A 24,264-nucleotide genomic window follows, 5' to 3' on the forward strand; every position below is an offset into this window, starting at 1 on the left:
TAGCTGGAAGATACACTCTTGAGGCCTTTTCCAGGCTAGTATTAAATCATAAATTAAAACCTTGGAATTTAACTGTATACCCCCTTACTTTCAGAGTATTAAGAGTACATATATTTGGTTTTAAGGGTGTTTATATTCAAGTGGAAAACTGTGTTTTATTCAAACATTCACTGTGCACTTTTCGCTGAAATTGTTCTTTCTTGGCTAATAGAGTTTGTAAGCTTTATGTTGTTTGATATTTCATATCATGTTATCATTCTACACAAGGTGTCTGTTGTTTTAAAATTACATACTACATCTGGTAGTCGCCCCCCCCCCCCCCCCCTCGCTAGAAGTGGTTGTAATTCTATCTAGACACACCTGTAAATTGCAACGCCAGCACATTCTGTGAGTGTAGTGCACCCCATTGGAATTCTGTGGTTATCTTTGGCAGTGTAAGTCAGCTGTTGCTGGCAGTGTAGATTCTGTGCATGTTGGGGCACATGGAACCAATATGTAATGGCTGGTCCCCGCCGGTAATGGCAGCCTTCAGGGAGGGCATAGGAGTAATAGCCCCGCTAATTATGTAGTGTAGACTCAGGCATTTACACCACATTTTATGGCCTCTGGGCTTTTTTCAGGGTATTTTCCAGGGCATTCCTGTTAGTACTAGCACCAGCCATGAACACGCCAGGAAACCAGTAAATATATCTATTTCAGTGCAAAATAACGAAAACCTACCTCAGTGGAACCAAACCGGAGTTTAATCTTCTCCAGCATCTGCGCCACATCCTGGGACCTCAGTTCTGGCAGGGCATCATCTGCAAGAGAGTCAAGCAGTAGTTGGTATAGATATTTTGTTGAGTGATATTTGGGTTTTTCCCTCAAATTTCTTTATGACTTATAGAACCATATGCTACTTTCAAGCACAAAATATGTTGTTTCTTATCCTATGGTGTCATTTAAATGTATGCATTGCTAGTACAGCTGGTGTGAACTCAATTTACCCTCCTATACACTAAGGCCTAGCATGACTTGCACGCACATAGCATGTCCTGCCTGAAGGTGATCTCCCATGCAAACCGATCTAAGAATCATAATGCACTCCAGGCGGGTGCAAATGCAGTACTTATTAGTGCACAGTAGCAAATCAGGTGCGAGGAAGAAGGGGCTTTTGCATCCGCAAATTACACTTAGACCCCCATTAACATGTTAAACTTTGCCAGATTTACCTACCAAAAATGTCTAGATCTTTTGAATTTGTATTTTTATAAGATTCTTGCTGAAACAGTGAGTACCAGTGAGGCTCGAGCAGTGATGCGCACTTCAATGACCTTATACGCCCCAGCTGTGTTGCATCACACTTAGGGTCTTCCAAGCTTCAGCAGTGTCAGCACACTTTGGCAATGTTCTATGCTTTAGCAATCATCGCATACTTTCAGAGCTTAGTTAGTTCAGCCGCCTAACCTGCTGCACACCGCTGATGTACATTCGAACAAGCCAAGAGCTTTCCTGACTCTTGTATGGTCTTCTGGGCGCTGACACACAAACTGTTGTTCGAGAACATTCACAAGTCTAGTTGGTAGATTGTGCTCTAAGGGCCTTGTGAGCTTTAGAAGTCTTCAAGACTGTTAGCACTCTAGCAGTCACTGAAGAATCCAGAGGACCTTCGGTTCTCGGCCGCCAGAAAGACTTTCCTGTGCCAAGGTGCTGGGACCTAGCAGCCCTACCAAGATTCTCTGATCTTCTAGGCTGTGGAGGCCCGAGTGCATAGGAACGTCCGGGTTCAAGCTGAGATGCCACATTCTATACGTTCTGGGCTTTAACAGCTGGTTGAGGGTCTTCGCATCTTTGAGGCTCTAGCAGTAATACAATGGTTTTCGGGTTGTCTAGGTTGTAGAATTCCTATGGCAGATCAAGCATCCTCAAACACCAGCATTCGTACTGTGGTCTTCAGTCTTTCTACTGACTGGCATTCATGTCAAAGGTCCCTAGGCATGTGTTATTGTATAACTCATCAAAGTGCATCAATCGCAAAGTCCTGCCACAATCTTCCCATGACAGAGAAATAGGTTGGGCTCAATTTTTCGCATCAGCACAGGAAATGGCATCATGGCACTCTGGACTCCTCCCACCCTCCGACGAGCGGCTTAATGACAGTTACATCATGGACGTGCACCGGGCATGCCACTGGTGCGCCAAAGGCAAGTGTTTCTTCACCTGGACAGTGCCAGGAACCCTGGTTTGATCACCACCCAGCAATACTCTGCAGCACTCCTTATGTCACTAAACCCAGATGCCCTCCCCCAACTGCTGCTATGCAGTACCTCACACCACGGTAGGAGATTTAACCTGCACTCACTGCTAATTTTCAAGCAGTCATCCACACACACCCCACACAAATACCAGCAACGCCCTCAACACCCCCTCCCAACATACACACACACACCACACAAGCGCCAACAATGCCTACACTCCCACCCAACACCACACACCATAGCAAACACACACATCCACTTCTAACTCATGCATGCTTCTCAACACACGAGCAATCAGCAAATACACAGCTGAAATATTGGACCTTCTGAGCAGCTGTGTACCCGCCAGCCTCTGCATCACAGAGACCTGGCTCAACCCCTCATTGGCTCCCGACATTGGTACACCAATCATAACGGGCTACAAGATTGCTCGGAGGGGCCGCATTCACAAGCCAGGAGAGGACTCATTATCGTTCCATCAAAAGCACTACATCCAGAGAGAGCGTCACCTCATTCATGGAACACCTGCACTTCAAGCTGCAAATCTCTGACAATTTCACCCTGAACAGAACCCTCCGCTATATCCTGAGTCACCTTTACCAACCTCATTGCCGACTGTCATTCTGCTCACTATCGACTCCAGAGCCTACATTCTCCTCATGTTTCACCTGGAAGACCTAAATGACCATTGTTCCACAGCACTCCTCGAAAGCTTGACTCACCCAGCTTTTCACAGAACCAACACATACCGTAGGACACACACTGGACCCCATCTTCACCACAAGCAACAACATGAACTACAACCCCACCACACAGCTTACATGGATTGACCACTCTATCATGTACTTCCAAATCAACACACCTGAAGTCAACCAGGTTCGGCACTCCAAGCTTCAGCTGGAACAAATGCACAGAAGCAGACGGGCTCAGTGCCTTTACCAGCCTAACGCCACAGACAATCTCAGCAAGGACATCAACAACTTCAACAACTGGATCAAGAACTGAGCATACTCCCACGCACCCAGCAAGCATAGTAGATCAAACCAGCAGGCCAGCTGGTACACAGAAGACCTTTGAGACACCAAACAACACTGCAAACAGCTAGAAAGGAAATGGAGAGCCAGCCACGGCACCACCAACAGAACGACCTTCAAGGTTGCACTTAGACGCTATCACCAGTAAATTAGAGCCGCCAAGAAAAATGCACTGATGGACCACATTGAAGGAAGCTTCAACAGCTGCACGGAGATCTTCCCGATCGCCAAGGATTTCACCTTGTCCTAAACAGCATTGCGGCCTCCCAACAACTCTGCAACAACCTATCTGGCTTCTTCCATAGCAAAATTGTAAACATCTATAGCAGTTTTGCACACCAATCCTACCCCAGGGAACTCATTACAAACCTACCCACCACCATTGCCACCTTACCGAATGGACAACCTGCACCAGAAATGACACAGTGGAATCATGCAGCCCATCCCTTAGGGGCCACAACGGACCCATGACCCCACCACATGTACACCCTGGGAATATCACCAATCAGCAGCACCCTCCATCACACCCGCCACTCTCCCATATGAATGGAAACTTGCAAAAATCAACGCCCTCCGCAAGAACCCCACAGCTGGCCTGAATCAACTGAACAACGTACGACCCATCTTCCTGCAAAAGTGGTTGAAAAGGCCTTTAACAAGCAACTCACACCCCACCCCAAATTTCACCATCTTTTAAACAACACACAATCAGAAGAACCACAGCACCGAACCATCACTCATCTCAGCCACTGACAACACTCAAAACCTCCCAGGCCGAGGCGAAAGAGTGGCCCTCATCCTGCTTGACCTGTCCACAGCCTTTAACACTGTCTCCCACAACACCCTCATCAAACACTACACAAGATTTGCATACAAGGATCTGCTGTCAAATGGATATGACCCTTCCTTACAGGAAGAACCCAAAGGCTCAAGCTGCCACTCTTCACATCAGAGACCAAGAAACTGATATGCGGTGTTCCACAGCGATCGTTCCTCAGCCACACTCTTTTTAACATATATATGACTCTGCTCGCCAACATCATCCAATCACAAGACATCACCATCATCTCCTCCGCCGATGATGCCCAGCTCATCATCGCTTTGATGGACAAGCCAAACACCAGTAGAACCAACTTTGCCAACTGCTGACCATGGTAGCAGACTGGATGTGAACCAAATGCCTGAAGCTCAACTCTGACAAGATGGAAGTACTGGTCTTTGGCAACAAGACCTCCCCATGGGACTCCACCTGGTGGACATTGGAGCTAGGACCAACACCTAGATGGCAAGATTAACATGACTGCTCATGTCAACGCAGTATGACCTCATGCTTCCTGCTAAGTATGCTGCGAAAGATATACAAATGGTTGCCTCAGAACACCAGACGGACCATCACACAAGCACTCATTACCAGCAAGCTTGACTATGGCAACCCTCTCTTCGCTGAAATCTCCAAGCAACTCCTACACACACTCCAGACCATTGAGAACACATTTGCAAGACTAATACTCAACCTCCCATGCCGCACCCACATCCTATTGCACCTCAGGAAGCTTCACTAGCTCCCCATTCTCAAACGCACACATGCAAAGCCCTACACAACACAGTACCAGGATACCTGTCCAACCCCAGACACTTTCACCAACCCTCCAGACACCTAATCTCTGCCTCAGTCTCACACATTCCCCGCATCAACAAAAGCAGAACTGGAGGTCCCTCATTCTCCTACATCGCACCCATGACATGGCACTACCTCCCTCAACACATCAGAGCCTCCTCCTCACTTCTTGAGTTCTGCAATAAGCTAAACACCTCTGGCCATATTATCAAGAACGGCATTAAAACTATCACTGCTTTATCGGCAGGAAACTGCCACTAAAGCAGCGATAATGGGCTTGATAATATGCTCTTGAGAATTCCAATAGAAGCCCCTGTTCTGGTGTGAACATGGGCTTCTACTGGACTTCTCACGGGCATATAACCCAAGCCCATTATCGAAACTTTAGGGACAGTTTCCTGCCCAAAGCGGCGATAATTTTAACGCCGTTCTTTATAATATGCCCGCTGGTGCTTCATATAAGTACCTTGAGACCACACACCTGCACACCTTGCGTGATTTGTGCGCTATACAAATCGACATAGCAAGTGCTTCGAAGGCAGCAGTGTTTATTATCACCTACTACCATCTTTAAAACAAGAGCACAGTTACCAAGCGTTATGAAGTAAAAATGAACAATAATTAATGTACCATATTTGACCAGTTCCGAGAACAGCAGAGTGATGTTCTCCGCCACCTCCGGGTCATCAGAATGGATCTCATAGCAGTCTTTGATAAGGCCAGTGCCACTGAAATCTGCGTTGGGTACCAGAAAGGCGAATGCCGCCAGCTCTAGGAGAAAAAGATAAAGGAAAATTATTTGATATTAATCCAAGGGTTCCATGATGGGCATCTACTTTGTAATTGAAATTGATGTAATATATTTGGATACGTTCGTGATCTCTGACGCTTTTCAAGAGAATTTATTTCTTTATTTACTGTATTATTTATGTATTAGAAACGCGTATCTAAAATCTAATTTTCTTTGTTTTTTAAATGGTCAAACAGTAAAAGTTGCTGCCTCTGAAACATTTTTTATGTCTTCTTGAAAAGGAAAAATGAATCAAAATGATATACACCTATACATATATAGCGTCACAAAATGCCATGAGGTCCTGCCTTCATGAACTAGCCACGGTGCTGTTCTAGCCTAAAGATAGTTAAACAGCAGTACAGTTGTAAGCTCTGAATATATGAATGAGGAGCTGGAGTTTTTCCTTTTCTGTCATGGGGTCTACACTGACATTCAACACTGCTCCGGAAAATAAAAAAGAGTTAAAAAAAGAGCAGATATTGAAACATTTCATACAGTGTCCCAGTGAAGCTTGGCCCACTTGGGTGTCCATTCAGGAGTCGGGGCCAAGGCCGAAGTGTCTTGCAAACATATACAATGATCTCCAAGTTGTTGCTCCACAAAGTCCAGAATAAGGGTATCGTAATAGGGGCAGTGGTAACCACTTGTCTCCTCTGATCAGTGAGCTCTGGATTTTCTTTAGAGGATTTTGCTTTTTGGGAACAAGCTACTGTGCAATTTGTGTACTTTTTGATAAAAGGTCACTGTGCAAAGTGCAATCCAGTGACATACCGACTACTTGGTCATCAGTACGACTGTAAGAATGGACAGGGCCCTTTGCACATAAAAAATGTGAACAGATCTCCCTGTTGATAATAGGTCCCACACCTCCCACACAAATCCTGCTGCTCCTTCCAACCTATCAGCTCCAGAAGAGCCAGTGGATGTGGTAAGTATCATAGGTGGGAGGACTGGGGACCATACAGCATGTGGAAAGGATGCTCTTTTGGAGTCAGGTGGGTCAACTCTACATGTGGGCAGCCATGATAGACTAGGGACTGGAGGGAAAGGTAACTCGGTCCCAGCACCCAGGGCAGTGCAAACATTGTGGAAGGCTTCACCCTCCCCCTTTCCTTTCAGGAAGTGACATTTGCCTCACCTTAGCCAACACTTACACAGGTGACAGAAATAGGAAACAGCAGATGGGTCAGAGACTGCACCAGCCAAGTTCCCCAAAAAAGGGCTGATCCCCTTGCCATGAGTGAATAGTGACACCTGCAGTAGTTAGGTATTGAGTTCTTGCACCTGTATTCACTTTGGTCCTGATGGTCTTACAACACCTACTTCTTGCTTCACAGTGTCGCAGCCCATCTATTTATTTCTATATTATCTATCCTATGTTTCAGGGCAATTGGGATTAACGCAATTCAATAGACTTGTTCAAGCTGAGTGAAAATCTGGTCATCCTGAATTGTTTCTTTTTTCACCCACTAGGTTGCATTTATTTAACTCCAACACTTCTTACTTTGGCCCTTCTAGTCCACTAGAGATACCTTGTGTAGGTGTCTTTCTTCAGGTGGGCACTTGCCTCTATTATAGTAACAGGCACACTTAATGCACCAGGTTGTCTAAATGGAATTGTATGGACTTTATTGATGGGTGGTTTGGAAGTTGTTTCCTAGCTTTTCCTAATGGTCTCCTATAGTTGTCTCAGACTCTTTGGTGCTGTGACGCGGGATTCCAGAAGGGTCACTGAATGTGCCGATGATTGAAGTACAATTCCGACAGCCTAAAATGAAGTCTCAAAAACTTCTTCAGCAGACCCATGGCTTGTAGGTCATCAGCCACTGGCCACACCTCAGCAGCTGCCCACCTGCCTTCACACCACTGCCCAGCCTTAGCCACTACTTTCCTTCCCCCATCTTTATCAATACCCGCCAACACCCACCGCAGACACTACTTATCTGTTCCCTCACATGCCCTTAGCCCACCAATCACTACCTGTCTTACCGTCCTATGATGATTCTCCCTACAAACACTACCAACCCCATACCTCTGCTCACACATCATTCAGTCTCCAAATGCCCCTGACATATTATGCTGCCTATATGGTCATTAGCATGAGATCTGAAAGGCTGCTGCATTTGAAGGGCAAATTCATGATTTCTTGTTTTGTATATCAATTAGGAGTTTTCAGTTGCTGCCAGGATGACAAGTGCATCAAAATGCAAAATCCATGCAGTAGCAAATCTGCAATGTTTGCAGTGGCACAGATTACATTGTTGGACACCAGTAGGCATTCATTTAAACCTTTCTTTTATCTCTGGGGAAATGATGTGAAATCTCTGTATAGCATCCCCTATACATCTATCATACCTCTTCATTGTGTGGTGGACAAAATGTCTTGGTGTTGAAGGCTTCAATGTTGATCTTCACAGAGATCAGACAGGGCTTTGACGTCATAAGCTTCAACATTAGACCCCTCAAATTCTTTATAGCTGTAAAAGATAATGAGCAAATGCCCCTCTTCCACAGCACTGTGTTGCAAATGCAGCGCTGCGTGAGAAGGAGAGAGCAGGATAGCGCCATTTTTACAGGAATATGGCACTCGATATGTCACTCTCCTGCCCTCTCCCTAATGCCGGCGCAGAAATGTGCATCCGTGCGCCATGGACACACCTTTGCACCACAGTGCAAGGGAGTCTCCGTGAGTCAAGCATAGGTTTTGCACTAGGGGATACCCTTCCAGTACAAAATACTATTCTTAACCATTTCCCACTTTGTATGTGTGCTGTACAGTGCAGCACACGTGCAAAGTCAGGAAAGGAAGGCGAAATAAAGGCATTTCTCCTTCATAGCGCCTATCTAAAATGGGTACTATTTTCTGATGCTAAACCTAGTCTACTTTTTTAGAAAATTGGTCTTCGTGTCAGAAACCTTGGGTGGTTGCAGGGGAACGCCTATGGTATGCCCTCTTGCCGCGATTTAATGCAAAGCAACCCTATGCGCTGCTTTTTGTTACTTTCAAGTGATTTTCCAGCATAAAATGCGTTTTACGCTGGAAAGTAAATAGGTGGAACGAGATTTACCTTCGCTTTTGGGAAGTGGACACAGCGTAAAATCTTAGTAAATAGACCCCTTAGATTCTTCATGGCCCTAAAAAGGGAGGATGTCACATTGACAAGATTCTGGATGGAAACCTCATCTGAGAACATCGCCCCATGATGATTCAGGGGCTGTGTCCATTCTAGAAGAGTAATTGGCTTTAGATTTAGACAGAGGAAGCCTTTCTCTTAGAGGTTACTAGATGCGTGGTCATCATCCAGCATTGATCCTCTAGGTCACTCATGTGGGTGAGAAGCATTCTGAAAAACTAAAGCTGTGGTCAAAAGGGTTTCTTCTAACAACATCTTCTTCTCGGAAATGAACAATTAGAATGTTTCTTACTTAACTTTCAAGGAGAAGCTGAAGCCCAACTTTAATTTGATGTCCAAAACAGCATATCCTTCAACCGCAAGTATCAATGTGACATTGTTTTTGCCTGATGGAGAGGCAGAGCATCTCAATGTCAAGTAACTTGGTCTTGAAGGCATCAACGTTAATGTTTACGCCACTCAGATGGGGCTCAGCGTCTTTGCCATCAATAGGTTCGACAATATTCTTCTTGAAGGCCATCTCGAATGGCAGATATTCTATTCCATCGCCATTTTTCTGCTCCCTGCCGGGGTTTAAGAAGTGGTCACAGATGTCGGTAATGGGGGAGCCATTCACTAACCTAGTCTTTTTCTCGAATGGGATCCAGCAGCAGAATACGAAGGGCCTATTCAAGTATATTCAATAACTCTGAGTCAGAATCATTCTTCGGCTTTTAATGTCCTGGGCATTTTTGGGCACATTTGACCATGCAGTACCGTGATAAGGGAATCCAAGAATAGAGAGGGCATCGGTATCATTTTGCGATAGTTTTTTCCCATGTGAAAGACACATGCACAGACAGTGAAGTTTGCACTACATTAAAGAGCAACTCAGCAATTTCTTCCCATTTTGAAAAGTTATAATCAGCTATAAATGAAACTGCATTTATTGGCTCAGCGATGTATTTTGGTAAGATGCATTTTGGTAAGGGGTCAAAGAAATAACATGGCATACATATCATTCTGACTTTTCTTTTTTCCTTGTGCAAAACACTTCACAGACTGTGAAAGACTTGGGATACCCTGGAAAGAAACTGATAGAAGAAATGAATGCTCGCACTGCATAATTAATTAATTAATATTTTTATTATTAAAGAGAAACTCTGCAGTTGTTTTCTATTTTTAAGTCACAGGGGGCTATAAATGAAGCTGCATCTATTTGCTCAGCCATGCATTTTGGTAGGAAGTTTGCTTTGATGGTCTCACACTAGCCTCTTTGTCCAAAACAGATGAAGCTGTAGGAAACTGGAACTTTTTAACCTAAGTGACCATAAAAACAGAAGACTGTTCCAATAGATTACCATTATTTTAAAAGACCACACCATGGCCATATTGCATATATCATCAAAGGATTTTGACATAGGGAACATCTGAATGAGGTATAGTATAGGAAGACCTGGAAAAATCCACTGAAGATCAGTCTATACTGGGCAAAGGTCACAATGGATCTGAAAGGATCAATCATGAAAATTTCCAAAAGACAGGGATGTAACATGAGGAAGCAAATTAATGGTCTCTGTGCCATTAGATGCCACAGAATAGAAATATTTTGTAGGATGCAGAAGTTGTTAAAATAGGAATCTGTGTTTGTATTCACCTGAGAAGCTTCTGCATCAAGCAGTGGATTATGGTCTGAGAAGCAAACCTTAACCAAAAAAGCAGGCTCTACAATAGGATTTCATATTGGAAGAGGAATTTTGTCCTTTTTACAAATTGCAATATCATTGCGAAATTGGTCAGACAGGATAGTTGTGTTAAATTATGTTATCAGGGCTATTTATTTGGCACTTTCTATACATCTTGCGAGGCCTAGAGTGGTTTTCTGGATGGTCTTTGTGCTTTATTCTCCTGTTGAGGTTGTGAAGCACTCCAATTTGCATCTGGTTTCTTCTGCATCCTTCTGATTGTGTAGTTAAAATTGTGTTTGTTTTACTTTTTCCTATAAGGGATGTGCTGATTGTGGTTTGTGACGTTTGGCAGCATAGTGGGTGCAGAGTGGAATATTGTCACTCACCATAAGCTTGAGGGTTACAGAACATTGTGAGTAGACACAACTGTGCATGCATGTGCTTGCCTTATTCTGAATGGGCAGTGTCCTATGTAGAAACGGCGGTAGAGGTGCTTCAGCATCTTTAGATAGAGAAACAGATGAACAATTCATGAGAGACACTGTTAAAACACATGGTTTAACATGGAGTCTATCCAAGAGCGACAGAAAAGCAAGCCAATGAAGGCACTGTTATACTGTTCGGAATATCAGCAAAGATTGGTTAGCACAGTTCCTTTCCGCAGGCAAGCAGGGTTTAGACCCTGCTTTAAATTCAGACAAGGTCAAACTTGGTGAGAAAGGAGGACAGGAACACGGAAGCTCGGCTAGTATATTCTTTCAGGTTGTTTGCAAGGCTTCTGGAGCCTTATAGGTAAGTTATGTTATGTTATAATATTTGTAGAGCGCATGGCTGCCCTAGCCAGGGGGCGTCCCAGCGCTAATCTCAGAACAGACAGAGGTGGCAGGGCCGACGTGCGCAGCAGAAGATTATTTAGCAAAAAGATGGGTTTTTATGGCCTTACGGAAAGCAACATGGTTTTGAATGCTTCTGATCCTTACGGGGAGAGAGTTCCAGAGTTTAGGGGCCAGAGCTTGGAAGGAACGTCCTCCTGCCCTGGCTCTCATAGCCTGAGGGACAGCTGCCGGGTGCTGATTGACCGAACACAAAAGAAGAGTGGGGTTGTAGGGTATGAGAAGATCCACTAGGATATCAGGGGATTGGGCATTCAAAATTCAGTGAGAAATACACAGTTTTAAAATGGATTTGTTTCTCCACTGGGAGCCAATGAAGTCTATTGATGAACTCCGAAGTCGGACAGGTCCTGGGGAGACCAAAAAGTAGCTGGGCAGCCACGTTCGGTATCCTTTGGAGGCACTGTATCGCTGCTCTGTTAGCCCCTAGATACAGAGAGCTAGCCTAGTCTAGCCTAGATAATATAGTGGCCTGGATAATAACCTGGCGGGTATCAGCATCAAAGAAAGCTAGCAAGAGTTTGAGACCGCAGAGGAGCCCAAAACAGACTCCTGCAACTGCCTTAGTTTGAGGCTGGAAGGTTAGTGCTGTCCATCCATACGCCCAGGTTTTTAACCGTCTGGTTGGGTGTAGGCGGGGGGGCCTAGGATGGAGGACCACCAAAGCTCACTCCACAAATGAGTGTTTTTTCCCACCAGCAAGATTTGCTGGCTTTCAGTTGGAGATAGTTGGATGTCATCCAGTCTTTAATTTCTTTTTAAATCCTCTTTAAATTTAGTTGCGTCCCATGCAGAGTTACCGGATAGCGCGATCACTTACTGTATATCATCCGCTTAGGAGACCACAGTCATTCCCCTATCCTTAGCCACCGCTGCCAGGGGCTGAATGTAGACATTGTATAGAGTTGGGCTCAAAGCAGAGCCCTGCGGGACTCCTTGTCGCACACTGTGTGTCTGAGAGAAGAATGGAGGCGTGATCACTTGGTAAGATCTCTCTGAGAAAAATGAGGAGAACCACCCTAAGGCCGGGCCACAGATGCCAATGTCCTCCAAGTGCTGCAAAAGAATCTGGTGGTACACCATATCAAATGCAGCGCCTTTAAGTCCAGTGGGATCAAGGCAGAGGTTCGTCCCGGATCCAGTGAGAGCCGCAGGTGTTCCGTGACCGCCAGAAGGGCAGATTCCCTGCTGTGTCATGGAAGGAAACCGTTCTGAGAGGTGTCCAGTAGGTTATTAGCATCAATGTAGTTGGTGAGGATAAGTGACTATAAAAGGCTAGATCAGCCACTGTGTTGGTGCCTGGCAACATCTCCCAGTTGGTGTGGCTTAGTTTGTTTCCATCAGTTTGTCACTCAGCATTTGTGATCCCTCACCATTTGTTATTGTTAATCTTTTCGGTTTCCACTCTCGCCGACAAATGGTTCTAAGATGATCCTAGGCTGCTGTTGCCACCATTCCGAACCAGAGTCTCCGGTTTCTTTTCCTTTCTCCCATTTTTCCCCCGCTTCCTAAACAACATATTATTCACTGCCTTGGTCGGAATAAGCGGAGGAGTGGAATTGTCAGCTGTATTCCTTTTGGGGAATTAGTTATTTTATTTTCCTTAAAACCTGACATAAACCACCATGGCTATTAATGTGGAGTCTATCGAGGAGCAACAGGCGAGCAACTTATAGGAGGCAGCATCAACCCACCACAGAGTATTATGTTGAGTATATCCAGGAGGGGCATATGAGCAGTCACCTCATCCTTGACTGTACTGTGGGTTAGTACAAAGGCCGATCAGGCCCCAGTATTTAACACATGGAGCCCACTCAGATGCTCACTGTACAACCCCGAAACCTCGCTATAGCAACCAGAAATGCTATACAAGTCGATGCACTATGATGGTGGAGCAGTGTGGGAATGTATATGGGAGATAGGGATTTGGTTTAGAAAGAGAACTTGAGAGTGGAGGAGACAGTTGTTGGGCAAAGAAACAGGGGTTCTGGTCGTAGGCTCCTTCCAGGCCCTACTAACACCAAACAATGAAGATGCTCTTAGCCTCTCTGCTGCTGCCTAGACACCCCAGCTGGATATTCTGGGAGGAGAGGTTAAGTGGCAGCATATTGGGGAGGATGGTGGGGTGGGTAGCAACCGTGTTAAATTGGTGCCACAGAGAAAGAGAACCTAAGAGGAAAGGGAGGAGCCATGGGCACTTGGCAAAAGCAGAGCAGCCATGATTGGTCAGGCACGGTCTTCACAGTACATTGAAAAGATTAGGAGATTTGAATTATGTTCAGGCTAGGGACTCCAATACGAACCCCAGCCCTTCCCATTCCAGTCAATTCAGAACTGTACTAAACACCAGACTCTAAAGAGACTGTTCAGTGGGAAAAAGGGGAAAGGATTTTGAGAGAGAAGAAACACTCAGCGTCTCAGAGACAGCAGACCTCTGCAGTACACACTGGTGTAAGGCGTATGACAATGAACCCTCTGTCTGCAGTAGAAGTGCTGGGAACCTCTGCAATACTGTACCATCAGTCTGAATATATTTGCATAAAGCAAAAATTAATTATGAAGGTTTGTCAGTAGAGCTTGCTTATCAGTATGTGGAAGCGGAGAGAATGGGACTAGCCACCAGATGGCCAAGATTTCATTTAGGACCCGAATGGGAAGATCAGGCCCCTGTAGAATATACAGCAGGTGCCATAATGAGTGAGAGCACAGGTAACCATTATCATAGGATGTCAAGTCAAGTCAAGTCAAAAATGTGTATAGCGCGCTACATACCCAGAGGGTCTCAAGGCGCTTGAAGAAGGGTGGGAAATTATTTGTCAAATATCCACGTTTTAAGTTGTTTTCTAAATGCTAGGTGGTTCTGAGTGAGGCGAAGGTGAGTGGGAAGTGAGTTCCAGGTTTTTGCTGCCAGGTAGGCGAAGGATCTACCTCCCATGGTAGTTTTGTTGATGCGAGGTACAGTGGCAAGGGCTTGGTTGGAGGATCGTAGCTGGCGGGAGGGGGTGTAGAAGGACAGTCGTGTGTTGAGGCATTCGGGTCCGATTCCGTAGAGTGCTTTGTGTGCGTGGGTTAGGAGCCGGAAAGTAATCCTCTTATTGATAGAGAGCCAGTGGAGGTTTTTCAGGTGACCAGAGATGTGTTCTTTACGCGGGATGTTTAGTATGAGCCTGGCTGAAGCGTTCTGGATGCGTTGGAGTTTTTTCTGGAGTTTTGCGGTGGTACCGGCGTAAAGGGTGTTTCCGTAGTCCAGTCGGCTCGTGACCAGAGCGTGGGTGACCGTTTTTCTAGTTTCGGTGGGGATCCAACTAAATGTTTTTTTGAGCATGCGAAGAATGTTGAAGCAAGATGAAGAGACGGCGTTGACTTGTCTGTTCATCGAGAGGGAGGAATCCAGGATGACGCCTAGGTTCCGTGCGTGGTCTGTCGGGATGGGTGCTTTTCCAAGGGCCTCAGGCCACCAAGAGTCATCCCAGGCGGAGGGGGAGGTGCCTAGGATGAGGACTTCTGTTTTGTCTGAGTTCAGTTTCAGACGGCTGTGTTTCATCCAGTCGGCTACTTCTTTCATTCCTTCATGCAGGTTGGTTTTGGCAGTGTTAGGGTCTCTGGTGAGAGATAGGATCAGTTGAGTGTCGTCGGCGTAGGAGATGATGTTGAGGTTGTGTTGGCGTGCGATGGCCGCGAGGGGGCTCATGTATACGTTGAAGAGGGTGGGGCTAAGTGAGGATCCTTGTGGTACGCCGCAGATGACTTTCGTGGCCTCTGATTTGAATGGTGGGAGGCGGACTCTCTGGGTTCTTCCGGCAAGGAACGAGGTGATCCAGTCCAGTGCTTTTCCTTGGATTCCGATGTTTCTGAGGCGTTGTAGTAGGGTGCTGTGACAGACTGTGTCGAAGGCTGCGGAGAGGTCGAGGAGGATGAGGGCGACTGTGTCTCCATTGTCCAGTAGAGTTCGAATGTCGTCTGTTGCTGCTATGAGGGCGGTTTCAGTGCTGTGCTTGGCTCGGAAGCCGGATTGTGAGGAGTCGAGGGATTTGTTGGTTTCGAGGAATGCGGCGAGCTGGTTGTTGACCGCTTTTTCGATGACTTTGGGCGGGAATGGAAGGAGCGAGATGGGCCGGTAGTTTTTGAGTACGGTGGGGTCAGCTGTGGGTTTCTTCAGGAGGGCGCTGAGTTCGGAATGTTTCCAGCTTTCCGGGAAGGTTGCGGAGTTGAGGGAGCAGTTGATGACGTCTCGGAGGTGAGGTGCTATGATGGAGTCTGTGTCGTGTCCTGATTTTGGTTGCCTCGGAAACACCACGGAGATGAAGCTTATCCACAACTCCCCTACACCGGTTCACTCTACACCAATATATATACACTGGTGAACAGAGATGATGCCAATGCCGGGAAAGCAGGGAAACAAAACAAGGAAAGGCGGGGAGACACAGGAATCAGGAATCCAGGATGCGTAGAGAACAGGAAATTCCCCTCTCTGGTCAGCAGTATCTTCTCCTGTAAGTAAGAGGACTGATTAATGGAAACGTTCAAGTGACTCCTCTTATGTGTATCTCCTTTAACTTCTATATGAGTTACCTGGATACTGTGTGTAAAGCATCTACCTAGACGTGACTGGATTCTGTTATCTTCACAGAAGAAGTCGATTATAAGATGCCGTAAAAGGAACACTCCTATAGATAAGGAATAGATATTAGATCTTAATGTCTTCGCTACTGGGGACTGTCTAGACTGAATAAGGCATAAATATGTACCAATTCTGTAGCGTGCTGTAAGAAGAATGTCTCCCTGTTACTCCACAAGAAGTCCACTGGCCCTCTAACAATGATTCCCTGTTCTGTGTCTATGAACAACATACAAAATAACGTCCTGGAGCGCTGAAACCCTATGTGAGTCGCTCCAAATCAAAGACAAAAATCACCTCTGCCGGTATAATTAACACGGATACTTCTCCGTTCAACAAAGCTCCAATATAAACAATTTGTTCAGAGCAACCTGCCCTGAACGTAATCTTCCTCACAGAAACTGTAAATCACAAGCTCCATAAACACTTAGCTCTGAACTCGACGGAAGAAATCGGGAAGACGACTTGAGTACACCAACCGACTCCCGACGCGGTCCGGACGCCAACAACCCCGGAAGCAATGCACCAATCCCGCAACGAACGCAAAGCGTCCTACCAAAGACAAGGAAGGACTAAATAGTCTATTCACGCATGCGCTAGTCCTTGCGCATGCGCTCTTCCGTGAGTAGCGGAGCTATTGCCAACCATGTCATTGCCAACCACGTCAGTACGGGTTCGGCAGGCATGACAGTACACCCCTCCTAGCGCACCCCCAACAGGTTTGGGTTTATTAGGATGGCGTCTATGAAACAGACGTATCAGTCTAGGGGCATGTACTTGACTTGCAGGCTCCCAACTGCGTTCTTCAATTCCATATCCTTTCCAGTGTATCAGATATTGTAATCTACCCCTACTTCTCCGGGCGTCCACAATACTCTCCACTTCATATTCTTCGTCAGAGTCCACCACAACAGGTGGCGTACCCACGGGCAAACGTGTACCAGGTGAGACAGGCTTAAGAAGCGAGACATGGAATACGGGATGAATTCTCATGGACACAGGGAGATCAAGCTTCATGGCTACTGGATTAATAATCTTAGAGATTGCAAAAGGGCCCATGAATTTGGGTTGAAATTTACAAGCCCCTTTCAAGGCAATGTATTTAGAAGATAGCCACACCTTATCACCCTCTGCATATACAGGTTCTGGTGTTCTATGTGCATCCGCCCCCTTCTTGTATTGAGTCTTGGCATTATCTAAATTCTTCATAACAGAATCGTGTACCATTTGCAAATGTTGTACTAAGGCAGATACGGAGGGATGGTTACATGTAATGGAAAGGGGTATAGGTAATACTCGAGGATGGAACCCATGTGAACCATAAAAAGGAGTAAACAAAGTGGAGAAGTGATGACTGTTGTTATATGCCAGTTCCGCTAACCAGATGTCTTCATCCCACTCCTTTGTAGACTGAAGACATTGACATCTAATCAGCTGTTCTAAACTCTGGTTCACTCTCTCCGTTTGTCCATCAGTTTGGGGGTGATGGCTGGATGACAAACGTACTTCCACCTGTAATAGCCCACATAATTGTCTCCAAAATCTTGAGACAAATTGGGTGCCCCTATCCGTGATCAAAACAAAAGGTATGCCATGCAAACGAACTACTTGCCTTACAAATATTTGAGCTAGTTTCAATGAAGTAGGCAAACCAGTTAAAGGAATGAAATGGGCAGTTTTAGTGAAATGATCTACTACGACTAATACTGTAGTGTTTCCTGCACTGGTGCGAGGCAATTCGACTATGAAATCCATAGATACTGTATGCCATGGACCTGGAGGGGTCGGGATGGGAGTTAACAATCCTACTGGTTTGATGTGAGAGGATTTACCTTGTGCACAGACATGACGGGTCTTCACAAAATCTTGTATATCTTGTGACATACTGGGCCACCAACAATACCGTTTCACCATTTCCACTGTTCTCTTGCATCCTGGATGACCCGCCAATCCCTGTGTATGACACCATTGTAGAATATTGTGTCTCAATGGCTCAGTTGGTATATATAGACCACCCATCACGTATCCTAAACCATCCTTCCAAACGGTTTCCTGACTCTTCAGATACTCCAGAGCTTGGGGGGTTTGCTGTGCCTCCTGTATCTCCTTAAGAAATCTCTCTTCCGTGCTTACTACACCTATGATCTTTTTGGTATCTAGAATGGAAGGTGGATCCTCACCTGAAGGTAACGGATCAAACCCTAACCTTGACAGGGCATCTGCTTTCCCATTCTTTCGCCCAGCTCGAAAGTGAATTTCAAAATCATACCCATTAAAAAACTGGGTCCATCGTAGTTGTCTCATTGAGAGGGCTTTGGTTGTCTTAAGGTATTGGAGATTTCTATGGTCAGTGATGATAGTCACCGTGTATTTAGTAAGCATGAGCGAATTTTGCGGATCTCGCGTTCGCGAATTTTGCGGATTTGCGGATTCGCAATCCGCAAAATCCGCGAATTCCCGCGAATTTGCGGATTTTTATTTTTTTTTGTGTTCGCCCGTGTTTCTGCCAGTTCGCGAGGGTTTTGTACACTTTCGCAAATTGCGAACTTACCTGTCGGGTCGCAAGTTTCGCGAACTTGTTGTTTCTACGTGTCCAGCCTGTTTGGGACACTCTTCTTCATCACTGCCACTCTCTGTCACCACTGCCACTCTCTGACTACTCATGCCACCCTCTGGCCCACCCATGCCACCCTCTGTTTCATCACCACACCCTCTGGTTGTCCAGTGTACATTATTTTCGGCAAAGCAAAGCACACCTTCCCTGCCTCAAGTGACCTGAATTAATTTGGGGCTGATTAATGTGTCACAGAATATTTTTTTAGCTGGCACCTGCTTCCTTAGTGCGCCCTGATTAGTGATCTTTTGCACTTGCTAAGTGCTTTCATTGTTGCAAAATTAGTTACAACACCTGCCCTGCCCCAACTGACAATAATGAATTAGGGGCTGATTAATGGATTTTAACTTCCAGCCTGGCTCCTGCTTGTCTCCCTTAGCTGTAATTCAGGACCTTTGTGGCATATGTGTAACTATTCTGAGGTTCAGAGCAGGGTCACATAATAGTTTCAACTGGCAACTGAACTCTGGAGGGGCCCCTCAGGAAGCACTACAGGAAATGGCTACTAATGATGAGCCTGAACTTTTGAACCTGGTAAGTGGTTACTTTCAGTTTTGCTAAGATCGTATTTCTGCAATTTTGCACTTATTCGCGGGGCGCGAACTCACGCGAACAGTGCGAGCAAAATCCGCTGCTCGCGGATTTGCGGATTTGCGGATTTTGCGGGAGATTCGCAAATCTCGCGGATTGCGGATTTCCCGAAAATCCGCAAAATCCGCGAGCGGAACGGATTTTCCGCCCATGCCTAGTATTTTGTCCCTAGAAGATAGGATCTCCATTCCTCTAGTACCTTCTTTATTGCCAGCAATTCTCTCTCCCCTATCGCATAATTCACTTCAGGTGGTGTTAGCTTGTGTGAGTAGAACGCGACGGGATGTAATTCCCCTGTTTCAGGATGGACTTGTGATAACACTCCTCCCACCGCTACTTGTGAAGCATCCACCTCTACTACAAAAGGACTACTCTGATCAGGATGTCTCAAAACAGGAGCGCTAGTGAAGGCTTTCTTTAGTTCCTGGAATGCAGTATCAGCCTCAACCGTCCAAATAAAAGGGATTCCCTTTTTTAGGAGCCTGGTAATGGGTGTCACTAGATCAGAAAAACGGTGAATGAAGCGTCTATAGAAATTGGCAAAGCCAATGAATTGTTGCACTTCTTTAACGGAAGTAGGGGCGGTCCATTGCATTACGGCACACACCTTGTGTGGATCCATTTCCAAACCCTGAGCAGAGATGATATATCCCAGAAAGGCCACTCGTGACCTATGGAAAAAGCATTTATCCAACTTACAGAATAGATTATTGTCCCTCAATCTTTGTAAAACGGTTTGAACATGGTGAATATGGTCTTGTAAGGTAACAGAATAAATCAGCAAATCATCAATGTAGGCTATAACGTATTGATCCAATATGTCTCGCAAAATGTCATTAATGAAAAACTGGAATGCAGAGGGGGCATTGCATAGGCCAAACGGCATGACTAAATATTCGAATAAACCGAATTTTGTGCAAAACGCCGTCTTCCATTCATCTCCATCCCTCACTCTTACGAGGTGGTAGGCCCCTCGTAGATCCAACTTCGTAAAGAATTTAGCCGTCTTCACTTGATCCAACAATGAGGCGATGAGAGGAAGTGGATAGCGATTCTTTATGGTGACTGAATTGAGGGAACGATAGTCAATACAACACCGCAGACCCCCTTCCCTCTTCGGTATAAAAAAAAGAGCTGACGATGCAGGGGAGCGGGAAACCCTTATGAAACCCAGTTCCAACATCTTGTCGAGATAATCCCTCAGATATACATTCTCCTTCTCGGTTAATGCGTACACTCTGCTAGTGGGTATACGTGCTCCTGCTTGCAAATCAATCCTGCAGTCATATACCCGATGGGGGGGTAAACTAGTAGCCTCCTTGGCATCGAATATGGATGCAAAAGGAAGGTAAACCTCTGGTAAAGAAGTGTCTGGTTCGTCAACTGGTAATTCTGTACTGGAGATAGCGGTACAACTCTTAGTAGTCTCATCTGATTCGTATGCTCGGGAGTGGTCTTCCTCTCCTACCCCCGTTTCAGTGTGTAATTCTGAAGGTCTGATATGTTCTTTACATAACTCGGAATCAAACTCGATAACACCCTTTTGCCAGTTTATCGCAGGGTTGTGGGCTCTTAACCATGGTAAGCCCAAAACCACTGGAAATTGTGGTGACAAAATCAAATCAAAGAACATGCTTTCTGTATGTACCCCAACTAATGTCACTAGGATGTGTTCAGAGGATTGCGTTATGGGCCCTGATTTGAGAGTGCTCCCGTCAATGGTACACACCTCTTCTATGCTATCCTTTTGTGTTATAGGAATGTCATGTTGTTGAGCCCACTCTAGATCCATAAAATTACCGGAGGCCCCAGAGTCTATCATTATGGGTATTTGTTGTTGAGAATGTTGCCACTGCAATAAAGAAGGCACAAAGAAGTGACTCTGCATATGATTGTTTGAGGAGACTATAGATCCGGAATGACCCGATGCCTCAGTCTCTTTCGGCCTCGGGTCTTCTAGTTTTCCGACCTCCTACTCTGTTTTGGTTTAATAGGGCATTCACGGAGAAAGTGGCCTGCCTTGCCGCAGTACAGACATAATTTATGATCTCGTCTCCTTTGTCTTTCTGCTTCACTAATTGGACCTTTCACGCTCCCTATTTGCATCGGTTCTACTCCTTCTGATGCCGGCACCCCACTAGATTCCGCTTCTGTCTTTCTTTCTCTATAGAAGGTCTTGCTATACTCATACTTTGTTTTATCCTTTCTACGTTCCCCTAATCTGTGGTCTAATTTCACCACTAAATCTATCAATTCCGGGCAAGTATCTGGGGGATCTACCACATGTGCCAAAGCATCTTTTAACTCATCACGTAGCCCTTTATAAAATAAAGCACTACGTTTATCCTGTGGCCAACCAGCTTCTACTACTAGACGATTGAAAGTTGCTATATAAGCTGACAATTCTCTATTCCCCTGTTTCAAGTGAAGCAGCTCTGTATCCGCCGCATGGGTGAAAGTATGTTTGTCAAACAATTTTCGTAAGTCTCCCTTGAATCTGTCGTAATCCAATAATAAAGGATCATCTCGTTCTATTAAGGGGATTGCCCAATTGGAAGCCGAGCCCCCCAAATATGAGATCATGAAAGCGACTTTGGATTGATCAGTAGGGAAACAAGTGGGTTTACACATAAAGTGTAATTGACATTGACTAATGAATGCTGCACAGCGTGCAGGATCGCCAGAAAAACGTTCAGGGGGAGCAAGAGGTAATGGGGGAGCGGGAGTAACCACTTGTATGACTTGTGCCTGTGCGCCTGAAGCTGCTCCGGCTCCGTCCCTGTCCATTCTATCCAGTCTAGTTGCCAATGCCTGGGTTTCTAACTGGAGGTTTCCCATCATATTGGCTAAGTCAGTGAGCGTCACTTCCATAGTGTTTGGGCGGCAATGTAGTTAAAGTCTTTTGCGTTCTGTCGTGTCCTGATTTTGGTTGCCTCGGAAACACCACGGAGATGAAGCTTATCCACAACTCCCCTACACCGGTTCACTCTACACCAATATATATACACTGGTGAACAGAGATGATGCCAATGCCGGGAAAGCAGGGAAACAAAACAAGGAAAGGCGGGGAGACACAGGAATCAGGAATCCAGGATGCGTAGAGAACAGGAAATTCCCCTCTCTGGTCAGCAGTATCTTCTCCTGTAAGTAAGAGGACTGATTAATGGAAACGTTCAAGTGACTCCTCTTATGTGTATCTCCTTTAACTTCTATATGAGTTACCTGGATACTGTGTGTAAAGCATCTACCTAGACGTGACTGGATTCTGTTATCTTCACAGAAGAAGTCGATTATAAGATGCCGTAAAAGGAACACTCCTATAGATAAGGAATAGATATTAGATCTTAATGTCTTCGCTACTGGGGACTGTCTAGACTGAATAAGGCATAAATATGTACCAATTCTGTAGCGTGCTGTAAGAAGAATGTCTCCCTGTTACTCCACATGAAGTCCACTGGTCCTCTAACAATGATTCCCTGTTCTGTGTCTATGAACAACATACAAAATAACGTCCTGGAGCGCTGAAACCCTATGTGAGTCGCTCCAAATCAAAGACAAAAATCACCTCTGCCGGTATAATTAACACGGATACTTCTCCGTTCAACAAAGCTCCAATATAAACAATTTGTTCAGAGCAACCTGCCCTGAACGTAATCTTCCTCACAGAAACTGTAAATCACAAGCTCCATAAACACTTAGCTCTGAACTCGACGGAAGAAATCGGGAAGACGACTTGAGTACACCAACCGACTCCCGACGCGGTCCGGACGCCAACAACCCCGGAAGCAATGCACCAATCCCGCAACGAACGCAAAGCGTCCTACCAAAGACAAGGAAGGACTAAATAGTCTATTCACGCATGCGCTAGTCCTTGCGCATGCGCTCTTCCGTGAGTAGCGGAGCTATTGCCAACCATGTCATTGCCAACCACGTCAGTACGGGTTCGGCAGGCATGACAGTCTGCTTTGTTGAAGATGTGGTGAGGGCATGGGTCTGTGGGGGATCCTGAGTGGATAGAGTTCATCAGACGGATGGTGTCCTCAGTGGAGATTGGCTTCCAGTCATTGAGGATGTTCAGGGGGGGTAGGGGTCCTGCAGGGGGTTGGGTGGGTTGGTCTTCGGGTCGGTTGTCGAAGCTGTTGTGGATGTCTGCAATTTTGTTGTGGAAGAATGAGGCTAGGGAGTCGCAGAGGGCTTGAGAGGGGGTGATGTCGTTGGAGTTGGCTGAGGGGTTGGTAAATTCCTTGACGATGTTGAATAATTCCTTGCTGTTGTGGGCGTTGTTATCTAGTCGGTCCTTGAAGGTGGCTTTCTTGGCATTCCGGATCAGTTGGTGGTGTATGCGGGTGGCGTTTTTGAAGGCGTCCTTGGAGCTGGTGGATGGGTCTTTTTTCCAGGCCTTCTCGAGGCAGCGACAGAGTTTCTTGGATTTCTTAAGATCATCGTTGAACCAGGAGGCCTTCTGTGAGAAGTTGGCCCGATATGCAACGTTCGCTATTCTAGCGACCGCTATGTATCGTTCCAACGACCCTTATGGTGTTTGGTTGTAAGTCAACCTATAGACCAGCTATCCTAGTAGCGTGGATACGAGCAGTCTAAGGCTAAAGACTCGAGAGGGCGTGTTAAGCCAGCTGTTTACCACACATGTACCCCTTGAACACCCAGTGAAAGGACACCACACAAGTGTTATGAAAATAAACAGTATATTTATTAAGAATCACAACAGCCCTGTACTCTTTATGAGGACAGGGTACTAAGCACAAACCAAATCTCTTTAGCAAATACTTCAAGTGCACAGTTTAAAACAAGTGTCCGGGGACACGGAAAGGTTAAGGCAAGTCGGAAGCGAGGGACTCGGGACCCTAGAGTAAGGAGGCTATGCAGGCACCGAAATGCCGAGTTACCTAGCCACGAGGGCTGCGGCTGCAAGTCTTACAGGCGTCGGGGTCTTCGCTGACGAGCCAGGAGCCGGAAGAAAAGGAGTTGCTGGCCGGCGACCAGTGATGAATAGTTCGTAGAGATCCAAGCCTGGATCGGAGATTGATGAAACCTGAAAGCAGAGGGG

The 24,264-nt window shown here is 45.8% G+C and overlaps 1 protein-coding gene across 2 annotated transcripts in view; it reads right to left on the reverse strand.

Moving 5' to 3' along the window:
• STKLD1 (serine/threonine kinase like domain containing 1) overlaps positions 1–24,264 on the reverse strand; it is a 376,807-nt gene that overhangs the window by 134,299 nt on the left and 218,244 nt on the right. For both annotated transcript variants that reach the window (XM_086924725.1, XM_086924724.1), the window contains exons 17-18: positions 5,520–5,660; positions 721–800 (exon numbers count right to left, since the gene is read on the reverse strand). In XM_086924725.1, the coding sequence (XP_086780851.1) occupies positions 721–800; positions 5,520–5,660 (221 nt within the window). The remainder of the gene's footprint in view (positions 1–720; positions 801–5,519; positions 5,661–24,264) is intronic.

The sequence above is a fragment of the Lissotriton vulgaris genome, chromosome 5, assembly GCF_964263255.1.
Source record: "Lissotriton vulgaris chromosome 5, aLisVul1.2, whole genome shotgun sequence".
NCBI classification, from domain to species: Eukaryota; Metazoa; Chordata; class Amphibia; order Caudata; family Salamandridae; genus Lissotriton; species Lissotriton vulgaris.